The sequence below is a fragment of the Cannabis sativa genome, chromosome 9, assembly GCF_029168945.1.
Source record: "Cannabis sativa cultivar Pink pepper isolate KNU-18-1 chromosome 9, ASM2916894v1, whole genome shotgun sequence".
Taxonomy (NCBI): Eukaryota; Viridiplantae; Streptophyta; class Magnoliopsida; order Rosales; family Cannabaceae; genus Cannabis; species Cannabis sativa.
This window is the reverse complement of record NC_083609.1, coordinates 30942876-30954412: the sequence shown is the minus strand read 5'-3', so window position 1 is coordinate 30954412 and position 11537 is coordinate 30942876. Positions and strand designations below refer to the sequence as shown.

Sequence of the window (11537 nt, the reverse complement as noted above, 5' to 3'; positions counted from 1 at the left end):
TCTTTACATATATATTATATCTCTCTTATAATTTTTATATATATTATATACACTTTTATATATATATTCTATTTTTTTATTATATATCTCATATATATATATATATATACTTTTGTATTGTTTTCTATTTACATGTATTTTGAATTGAAACTCTAGTCCCTTACTCTTTTTTATTTACTTGTAATTTTGTGCATTGTGATTGTAACCTTATTTAATCTTTTCGTCCTTGTAACTTTTGCATAGAATCCTAATTGTCTTGGAATTATTTTATACACCTTATTTTATTCTTCCATTGATTTATCTCATATATTTTTAACACACACCATATTTGATAGAATTCTCTTTTGACAGTTTGTTTTGTTGTTTTTGATGACGTTTCTTTTCTTCTCACTATCAAACTCCGCAAATATGGCTTTCTGGTGCTATCATGTCCTTGGAACGTGAAGAGCTTTCGCATGTAATGTAATGTCTTAATATTTCTAAACAGATTTTCTGAAACACATGTTGGCATAAACAAAACAAGAACTCCTTAACTTTTTTTAACACTTTTCAAACACAGGGTTTGCATAAACAAAGATGAACACCTACAAAAAAAGCATCATCAATGTGAAATGTGGTATTGAAAGTAATACTTGCTCAAATGCAGCCATTTTCTTCACACGTACACATGCAACGTTGATCTGATAATTAATAAATTATTTGCCTTACTCCTTAGGAGATCATGAGGCTGGCTGACAATGACATATAATACTAAGAATAATACTAAATTTGTTAAGAGCAATTCTTTCTCTAACACAGTAGTAAAGCCAAAAAGGTTACTGAATCTCCTCTTTACTAGTCATTGTTAGGACATGAGTTAGAAAATCCTCCAACGCCTTCACAGAGGATCCTCTCACTTTCCCATCCTCTCTAATATTGTTGGCATCTATTATTTGTTCTTTAATCAAACTAGCGTTCTTCCTCATCTCTCCGCCCTTACCATTTCCATCCATGGCTATATCAATAACCTTTAACACTTCCTCCTCGTAAACAATACTATCAACACCACTCGCCAGCTCCACACTCACTCCCATCTCCTCCCGCAGCATCTTGGAATTGTACACCTGTTCCGCTCCCAGTGGCCACCCCACGATTGGCACGCCATGGCTCAAGCTCTCCATTATCGAATTCCACCCACAGTGGCTCACGAACACCCCTGTGGATTTGTGCGACAAAATCTTCAACTGGGGCGCCCAGTCTCTAACTACCAAACCCTGTTTTGCCTCTGTCATTCTCTGTTCGAATCCTTTGGGGAGCCATTCTGAACGAAACTCTCCTTTAATGTTGTAACCGAGTGGAGGTCTCACAACCCAAACGAAAGGCTTCCTGCTCCTCTCTAAACCTTTCGCCAATTCTATCATTTGGGACGAACCGATTGTGTTCTGAGAACCAAACGAAACGTATATCACAGATCCAGGTTCCTGTTCATCTAACCATTTCTCCAATTTATTAGAGCATATGTTCACTTCTTTGCCTGTGTAGGTGTTTTTTTTGGACAAAGACGAAGAACCTCCAATAGACCAAACTGGACGATGAATGTAATCACGCAAAAGCTTTATACCTAAAGGCTCTATCTCCTCAACTGTGTTACACAACCAACCGTGAGATTTTAAAGAGAGGGAGATCTGGGGCTGCATGAACCTCGACCAAGGATCATCACCATCTGCGGATCTCAAGTACGAGTTGAGCTTACCGCGGCAGAAACGACACCGTTCTGGGAAACACGGCAAAGCGAAATCTGAAGAATCAGTTTGGCGATGTGGGAGGTGAAGCCACAATGATATATAAGCCATAGTTCCGTAGGCGCCGCCGGTGGTGAAGGTGAAGTTGAGAGTGCCGAGGCTGTTGGCAACGTCGATAGCCCATCCAAAGAAAACGTCGGAGATGATACACAGCGGTGGACGACCGTCTTTGGCGATGATGTCTCGGATGAGTTGACGGAAAGGAGACTGAAGAGAGAGTGATTCGTGGCAGAGGTCCGGTATCTTAGAAATGGCCAAGTTCTCTGTGCTTTGACGGTCATGATGGGAGAAGGGAAGTTCTGCGAAGAGGATGTCGTCGCCATGGTTGGTGGACTGGCGGAGGTATTTGAGGTTGAGAGCTGTGGTGGCTATGGTGATCGTAAAGGCTTTTGATGTGTGCTTGATTTGTCTTGCGAGGGCTAAGAAGGGGCTCAAATGGCCGTGAGCTAGAAACGGAAGCAGCACAATGTGATGTGGATGATGAAGAGCAGTAGGTGTAGCCATAATATTCGCGTGTGATATTTTAAAATTGAATTGGTTCATCACTATATATATCCATATATATTTATATATAAATCACCATACAGAAATTAAGCAAATATATAGATTAAAGTTATGCATGTAGTAAATTGTTGTGAGCCCATATTCATTATTAAATGAATATATATATATATAATATATATAAAATAGTCCTACATAATTATACAATCCAACGACCCAAAACCAGTTCTAGTACGATGAACAGTAATTAGTAATTATGATGAGTTGAGAGGAGTTGGGAGAGCTTAGCAGTTTTCATACCATTATTTATTGAGGAATGCTAAGAGGAACTTTAGGTGTCAAGCATATGTGCAATTCAAAATGATATTTATTTATTTAAACATATTCGTTTGTTATCTTTATTTGTTTCTCATGTCTACTATGCCAATTTCTTTAAATGTTTATTAGCACTTAGTGAATGGTGAGAATTTTCATAAGTCAAAATTTAATCAGAATTTGATGCTGGTATGTGAGAACTACAAATTTATTTTAACTGACGAGCGTCCTCAAAAGCCCACTGCTAATGCCCTAAAAAATATTCAGGACAAATATGATACTTGGATTCAATTCAACAATAAGGCCGAATGTATCATGCTTATTAGCATGGACGAAATTTTGCGTAAGACGCATGAACAGATGGAGAATGCATTTGAAATAATGAATTCTCTACATGCCATGTTTTGGGCAACAGTCTAATCAAACTAGACATGATGTTACTCGTAGCTACATGAATAAATAGTAAGATGAAGAAAAGTTTCCCTATTACAACTCATGTATTGCACATGATTGACCTAATACATGAGGTAGAGACACATGGTGCTATCATTGACGAAAGGACTCAAGTAAGCAGGATCTTTGAGTCTCTATCTCCTTACTTCAACAACAGCAACAGCAGTAACATATGCCCAAGTCGAAAGGCAAGCAAGCACTTAAAGTCAAGAAGAACAAAGCCAACCCTAAGTCAAAGGAAAAGAAGGTGAAAGGCAAGTGTTTCTATTGTGGCGTGATGGGACACTGGAAAAAAAATTGTAATAAATATCTCACAGAGCTGAAAATAAAGGGTAAATATGATCTACTTGATCTTATAGCTAATTTACTGGAAGATGATAAAAAATTATGGATTGTTGCTTCTGGAGCCACTAACCATATTTATTTTTCTATACTTGATTCGTAAAGGGAGCTGGCTGATGGACAGGTGACCATGAGAGTGGGCAATGGAGCACAAGTGTCTGCCAAATTTTTTGGCAAAGTCCATTTAAATTTTGACAATAAATTTTTGTTATTGAACAATGTTTATTTTATTCTTGAATGTACCAGATTTATTTTTTTTTTATCTCTTTTGCATGAACAATCTTTTGACACTAATTTTATTAATAATGAGATTATTATTTCAAAGTTTAGAACCCCTATTTATTGTGAAAAATGGAGAAAGGGACTTTATGTGCTCAGCTTAAGTGAGCAGTTAATTTTAAATAATGAATTGTTTAGAGTAGCTCTGCCTCAACAAAATTAGTAGAAAAAAATTTCTAATGGTGATGAAACGTATCTATGGCATCTGTTTTTAGGCCATATTGGCCTCGAAAAAATAAATTGGCTAACAAAGGATGGTCTTTTGAGAGAACTAAAAGTTTGAACTCTTCTGGTATACGAATCATGTCTTGAAGGCAAGATGGCTAAAAGACCTTTTACTATGAAAGGTAATAGGACCAAAGAACAACTTGAGCCAATTTACTCTTATGTGTGTGGACCTATTAATATTCAAGTTCGAGGAGGGTACGAATACTTTGTCACTTTTATTGACGATTATTTAAGATATTGTCATCTTACCTAATGGCCAAGAAATCTGAAACTTTTTAAAAGTACAATGACTTTAAAGCCTTAGGTGAAAAGCAATTAGGTAAATCATTAAAGGTACTTTGATCAAATTGTGGTTGAGAGTATTTGGATTCTGAATTCAAAGACTACTTGCTAGAAGAAGGGATCTTATCCCAACTCACAGCACCTTTAACACCTCAGCAAAAAGGTGTTTCAAAGAGAACAAACTGGATTAAACATGGTCAAATCTTTGTTGAGTTACTCGTCACTGCCACTGAGCTTCTGGGAATACACACTTCTAGAGGCTACTTACATTTTAAATGTAGTATTGTTAACGTAGATTTTTATTAACCAAATATATGAACCTTTTATGTAATAAATATACTACAGAGTTAATAATAACAATAAATGAACACCACATATTTTTACGTGGTTTGTAGTTAAAATCTACATACTCCACAAGTCCATCTTATTATGAATGATTGATTTGGATACATAGTACAAATTCTCTCTTTCAGTATAATAGATAGTTTTTTCTCTCAAATTTTCCATCTCTTTTTCCCTGAATTCTACCCCTATTTATAGGTGTATAGGGTGGCATTTATCTTCATTGGGATCTAGTTATTTACAACTGCTCATGAAACGTGGATATTCGCCACGTTTTGTTATTTTACACATGAGATAATGTTTAATAACTACCTAACCACTCTTTTATCTTTATCCTTAAACGGTTATGCTGACCATGGATGTTATTTCTCTCTGAATACAAGTTGTCCTTCTTTACCATCTCTATAGGAAAAAATGCTAAGTATAGATATACTTCTCCTCGTAGTGTTCTCATATTATAATGATATTAGTGAGGTAGTTATTCTGTCGTATAGAGGGCGAGATGGATGAATGTATTTATTCTCTCCATATACAAATATGTGGGTCAGTGAGTTGCAAGCTCTTTTTTCTAAGTATGTGGGTCTATGAGCTGCAAGCTTTTTGTTATCTCGTCTTAAATAGTTCTATTGTATACTCTTTCTATCCCGAGATGGACATATTGTCTTGTCAGCTGTACCTCGTTAATAGTTATTATTCTTATCTCGCATATGCCTATATGGCAGAGAGTTTGAATATTTTTATCAACTGTAATTTATTGAAACGAGTTATTTAAGTCGCATTTAATAATACAATCTAATATTATAATCGTTGAGCTAATTCATATTCCTTTTAAAATACATGTGTCAGTTTCTGGTTGATAGCCGAATTTCAATTATAACAATTGCCTCTAAAAAGTGCTTTTTAATTAAATAGGGCTTTTATATTTTTAAGGGTATAATTGTATTTTTCCCGTTTAAAACTTGCATGCTTAGAATTTGGCGATTCAAAACTTTGAGGTACATCATTTCTCATTTAATGCTCTGACTGTTCATTTTCTTATTCAGTGCCCATTCGTTTGATTATCTTTCACTTGATTGAATGGTTGCCATCCCTTAAGTATATATTTGAAACCGTACATCATCTTCATCATTTTCAGCCCATGAATTTTTAAGCTTTAAAGAAATCTCAACCACCTTCTAATCTGACTTTGCATGCCCCCTCTGTCCCTCACATTCTTCTTGCAAATTTCATCTCATTGTATTCCTTTTCTTAAAAATCATCACAACCAAGCTTTTGGATCATCAAAATCTTCATCGCGAAGTCCTTTTTTACACAGAACATTTCACCCAACCAGTAAGTGGCATTTATCTTTGTCGATTTTTTTCTGTGCTTTCCATTTTGAATTCTTAGTGTGTATTTTTCTTGTCCGCATTGTTTTGCTGCTTGGGTAATAGTGTTCAGATATTTTAGGGCAAGAAAATTTAAGGCTATACGATTCACAAATTTTTTGGGTTTTATTTGTGCTCTGTTTTTCCAAGAATTGGGGCATTATTTTGTAAGCATGTCCCAATTTATCTAAGGATATACAATCCCAAAATCTTTAGAATCTGTTTGTCCTCAACATTCTGCCATAGAATTTAAGCCTAAAACTGGAAGACCTCAAACCATTGTTGAAATAAATGATGAGAAAATTAGAGATCGCCTCGTTAAATCTAGTCAATATGAAACCTCTTACCGTTATAGGCAATTTTTACAAGAAGTTATGTAGGGTAGGCATCAGTGTTTGCGAGAAGTAGCTTGGCCGAAACCCTCCAATTTAGTTAATATACCCTTAGCAAGGCCCATATTTTTACCTTTGGTCACTATTTCTTTTTCACTAGGTGACTTAGATTTTGAGATAATGCTCAAAAAGCTTGTAAATCCAAGACCCCTCAGGATACTACTGTCACTTTCGAGGCTGAATTAATAGAGTTCAAAATTAGGTTCATTGGACCTTATGTTGGGGACGTTTTAAGGTAATGCAAAATTAGGAATGAGCAGGGATGTCGCATTAGGTCTGTTGCTGAGGGGAAATTCATATGCTATCCCTCTGAATGTCTAGTTCGAGATGAGGATTATAGCACCAGTGAGCCTTCTAGAATAGGCGCTTGGAGCCTTGAGCATAAAAGAGCTACAACAATTCTCCCTCTGAAAGATTACTACAAAGACTTCTTGGACAGTATTGGGGGTTGCCCCAAGTGCGTTTTTAGGGCTTGAAAAGCCTCCTCACATTTATCAGTCCACTAAAACTTTTTATTACCTTTTAAAATTTTAAAAAAATTCTTTACATTTGTCAGAGGAATGTGATATAAAGCCATTTAATGCAGCGACTTCACCTGTGAGGCTTTGGACGTCTTTTGGTTTGGTGGGAGATCGCGTCTCCACCAAAGCTTTTATCTTTGCAGGGTTGGCTTCGATTCCTCGCTGATTCACCATGAAGTCAAGGAATTTTCCTAAGCCTACTCCAAAGACAGATTTTAGTAGTTTGAGTCGCATTTTATAATGCAGCAGGATTCTAAACATGGCTTCTAAATGAGCAACATGGTCTTTTGCATGTTGAGATTTTACGAGCATATCGTCAACATACACCTCCATTGTCTCTCCTATTAGATATGTGAACATCATGTTAACCAACCTTTAATATGTAGCTCCTGTGTTTATCAAACCAAAGGGCATTACCTTATAATAGTACAAACCTCGATCTGCAATGAAAGATGTATGCTCCTGGTCTGGTTCATACATCAGAATTTGGTTGTATCCCGAGTATGCATTCATGAAACTAAGGAGTTCATGACTTGTGGTAGCATCAACAAGTTGGTCAATGCTTGGTAAAGGGAAGTTGTCCTTAGGACATGCTTTATTTAAATTTGTGAAATCAACGCATGTGCGCCATGAGCCATTTGGCTTAATACAAGAACAAGGTTCGCTAACCAGTTTAGGTAGAATGACTCTCTTATGAAGCCACATGCCAAGAGGCGATCTACCTCTTCCTTAATTTCTTGGTACCTCGCGGGGTCCATTTTGCGGCACTTTTGTCGGACTCCTCGCACTTTTGGGTCAATGTTCAATTAGTGACACATGACCTGCGGTGATATTCCCACCATGTCTGAATGTTTCCATGCGAAAACATCCAGATTCTGCTTGAGAAAAGTGACGAGCTTTTCTCGTTGTTGAAAGGTTAGTTTAGAATAAAATTTTTAAAACTTTACTACGATCAAAGGGATCGATTGGTACCTCAATTGTTTCTCCTGCAGACTGTGCAGCATTTGTATAGTCGAGGATTTTTGTAACGCCTTAATGCTAAGGCACGCTACAGTGCTTTTTCAATAATTGTGCAATCTTTGCTAATCAAAGAAATTTCTCGAAAAACGTGTCAAATTAAAACTTTTGCATTAAATACTAAACTTTGTAATTTAATAAAAAGTCTACAAGTACCGGGATCCCTTTTTTTTTTAAAAAACTTTACAAACTTTACTTTTCAAGCATACATTCCAAAATATACAGATTTACAGGTCGCACAGCGACTTTCAAAATACAACTCCCAGATGTCCCGAGACCGAACACTCCAGGTCGCGCTGCTTTGACATGTACAATCTCACCCGAGCTCAGGTCCACTTCTGTTCAGCCTTCGCCTTTCCTTTACCTACACATGAAAGTAGAAACTGTGAGTCGACAGACTCAGTAAGAAATGCATATAACATATCACATAAATTCCGACCTGTAAATAGGCGCCCATACACCTATCTACAGGGCTTAACAGATGAGCAAGAACGTTCTAACTGCTTGTGCTACTGACCATGATATCACTCCTACTAGCACTATAATCGTGCTGTAGGACCGGCACTATGTTTGTGCCGCTATGATAGCATCAATAGCATCCAAAAGTATGATTGGCCATGATATCACTCTTAACCAGTACGATGCCTGTACTGCTGAACCGACACAATGGTTGTGTCGCTATGATAGTACCAAAACATACTTTCCAGGGTGAATAACACTCTTAACCAGTACGATGCCTGTACTGCTGAACCGACACAATGGTTGTGTCGCTATGATATCACCCAAATACATACAAAGATACACACAGCATGCATATATATATCATACATATACATACACCCAGATATTTATATCACACGTTATATTCAGTTCTTACCTGTTTTCCGAATTCAAACGTGCTGGCCGACCTGAACGGAAATCTCGTGCTAGATGGATGCCCTAATCACATTTTGAAACCGGGTAAGTTACATGATTCAAAACCCTAATCCCGGGAAACCCAAAACCAAAACCCTAGGTTCTGCTATACTCTTAATGGGTTATTCTAACTCTGGAAATGGGGAAACACCCAACCGAGGCATCGAAATGGCAAAAATTGAGAAAATGAAAGGCCCGGGGAACCCTGCCAAAACCGGCTAGCCGGTTTTTGTGGCCCTGCAAACCGGCTAGCCGGTTTGCACCAGGTTTCCCAAAACCTTTCATTCAATGCCCAATCTTCCACCAAATGCAATGAAACCTTCCAGAGTACCTAATTAGGGCATAAACAATAATTTCCAACCAGTAATTCACAGAACAAGCCATCAAAACCTAAGTTGCCATTAAAGCCCAAAGCTTTGAATTCAAAGCTCAAAGTTGCATAAAACTTACAATCAATCACTACACCAGCTGCTATGCACTAAAATTAACTCATACAAACCCTAGAATTCGAACTAAACAAACATCAAACCTTAACAGCTCCTATAACCCAAAGTCACCATTTCAAACTAAGCAAAACTTAAAAAAACTAAAGAGGGGTTCACTAGGGCTTACCTTAACTTGAATCTCCCAAAGTTTCCTTGCTGAAATCACCAAAAATCAGCAGCCCCCTCCCTTGTTCTTGCTGCCTTCGAAGAGAGAGAGAGAAGAAAGAACTTCTCTTTCAAAATGACCCCTTTTTTTTTTTTAATTTTCTTTTCTTTCTTTTATTTTCTAAATTGAGGAAAAGGTTTTAATTAAAACCCTTTGCTGAAAGTTAAATGCTAGGTGTCAAATAACCACAAAGCCACCTCTCCATAACTTAAATAAAATGTCCAAATTGCCCTTTGACTCAAACTTAGGGTATTTCTAAAACTAGGGGTAAAATGGTCAATTCCATAACCCCGCTCAATCCCGATAATTTATTTTCTCTAAAATATTTCCCCCTATGAAATAAGGTTCTAAACTTACCCATGTGATCAATCTAGCCATCCATCGCATTTTCCGTTGTCGCCAAGCAAAAATTACAAAAATAACATATTACACATATAAGCTAGATAATACCCCTAGAGTTTAATAAAATCTCCGGAATTGAGAAATTATAAATCTAATATTTATTTCTAAATATTGGGATCCATTATTAAATTAATTCACAAATAATAGTAAAATAATAAAAATTAGTGTTAATTGCCTTTACTAATCCATATACTAGAGCGGTCATTACAATTATCCCCCCGTTAATAGGATTTCGTCCCCGAAATGTAATCTGAATAGCTCTAGATGCTGAGTCCTCATATCCGACTCCGATTCTCAGGTGGCTTCTTCCACCTTACTATTCCTCCAGAGTACCTTAACCAGTCCAATAGTCTTATTCTGAATAACTTTTTCCTTTTTATCCAAAATCTGTACAGGTTGCTCCTCATAGAATAAATCTAGTTACAGTTCAAGGGCTTCATAACTCAAGACATGGTCGGGTCTGATACGTATTTCCTCAACATAGATATGTGAAATACGTTATGAACAGCCAATAACGCTGCTAGCCGATATGTTACCTGCCCGACCTTCTCGAGTATCTGAAATGGCCCAATGAACCTAGGGCTTAACTTACCCTTCTTCCCGAAGCGTCTAATACCCTTCATTGGTGAAACCCGCAGGAAAACATGTTTCCCTGCCTGAAATGTAACATCTCTATGCTTCGGATCGGCATAACTTTTCTGTCTGCTTTGAGCAGCAAGCATCCGAGCCTTGATCTTATCAATAGCTTCATTGGTCCTCTGCACTAACTCTGGACCCAAGTACTTCCTTTTTCATGTCTCGTCCCAATGAATAGGAGAACGACATTTTCTACCATATAACATCTCATAGGGAGCCATCCCTATTGTACTCTGGTAGCTATTGTTGTAGGAGAATTCAATTAAAGGCAAGTACTTACTTCATGAACCCTCAAAGTCCATGACACAGGCTCGCAGTAGGTCTTCTAAAATCTGAATAGTTCTTTCTGATTGACCATCAGTCTGAGGGTGAAAGGCTGTACTAAATTTTAACTTGGTACCCATAGCCTTCTGAAGACTCACCCAAAACTTCGATGTGAACTTTGGATCCCTGTCTGATACAATGGATTTAGGGGCTCCATGGAGACAAACTATCTCCTTCACATACTTCACATACAATTCAGCATATTGATCCACTAAATATGTAACTTTCACTGGTAAGAAGTGAGCTGACTTTGTGAATCTGTCCACGATAACCCAAATAGAATCATACATTTCAGTAGTTCTAGGCAAACCAGTTACAAAGTCCATTGCGACGTCATCCCACTTCCATTCTGGAAGGACTAAAAGCTGTAATAACCCTGCCGGCCTCTGATGTTCAGCCTTAATCTGTTGGCAGGTTAAACACTTGGACACGTTGTCCACCACATCTCTTTTCATCCCATACCACCAGAAGTAGGGTTTTAAATCCTGATATATCTTGGTGGTTCCCGGATGCAACGAATAAGGCGTGGTGTGAGCTTCATCAAGTATCTCTTTCTTAAGCTCACCCACACAAGGAACACAAACTCGAGCTTTATATAACAACATTTCATTGTTCGAGACTGAAAAGCCTCTTGGCCGACCAGTTATTACTTTGTCTCGAACCTTAACTAGCTCAGGATCTTCCCGCTATGCCTTTCTGATTCTCTCTAACAGATCAGATTGGAGTGCTACATTATATAATTTCCCGACCATGAACTCAATCCCTGCACTAACCATTTCCAAGGCTAGT

At 37.5% G+C, this 11537-nt stretch overlaps 1 protein-coding gene across 1 annotated transcript; it reads right to left on the bottom strand.

Moving 5' to 3' along the window:
* Positions 1 to 614: 614 nt before the first annotated feature.
* Positions 615 to 2543, bottom strand: LOC115723715 (UDP-glycosyltransferase 92A1). The gene has a single exon (XM_030653193.2). The coding sequence runs from the start codon at positions 2322 to 2324 to the stop codon at positions 816 to 818; it is 1509 nt and encodes a 502-aa protein (XP_030509053.2). The 5' UTR covers positions 2325 to 2543; the 3' UTR covers positions 615 to 815.
* Positions 2544 to 11537: the final 8994 nt, after the last annotated feature.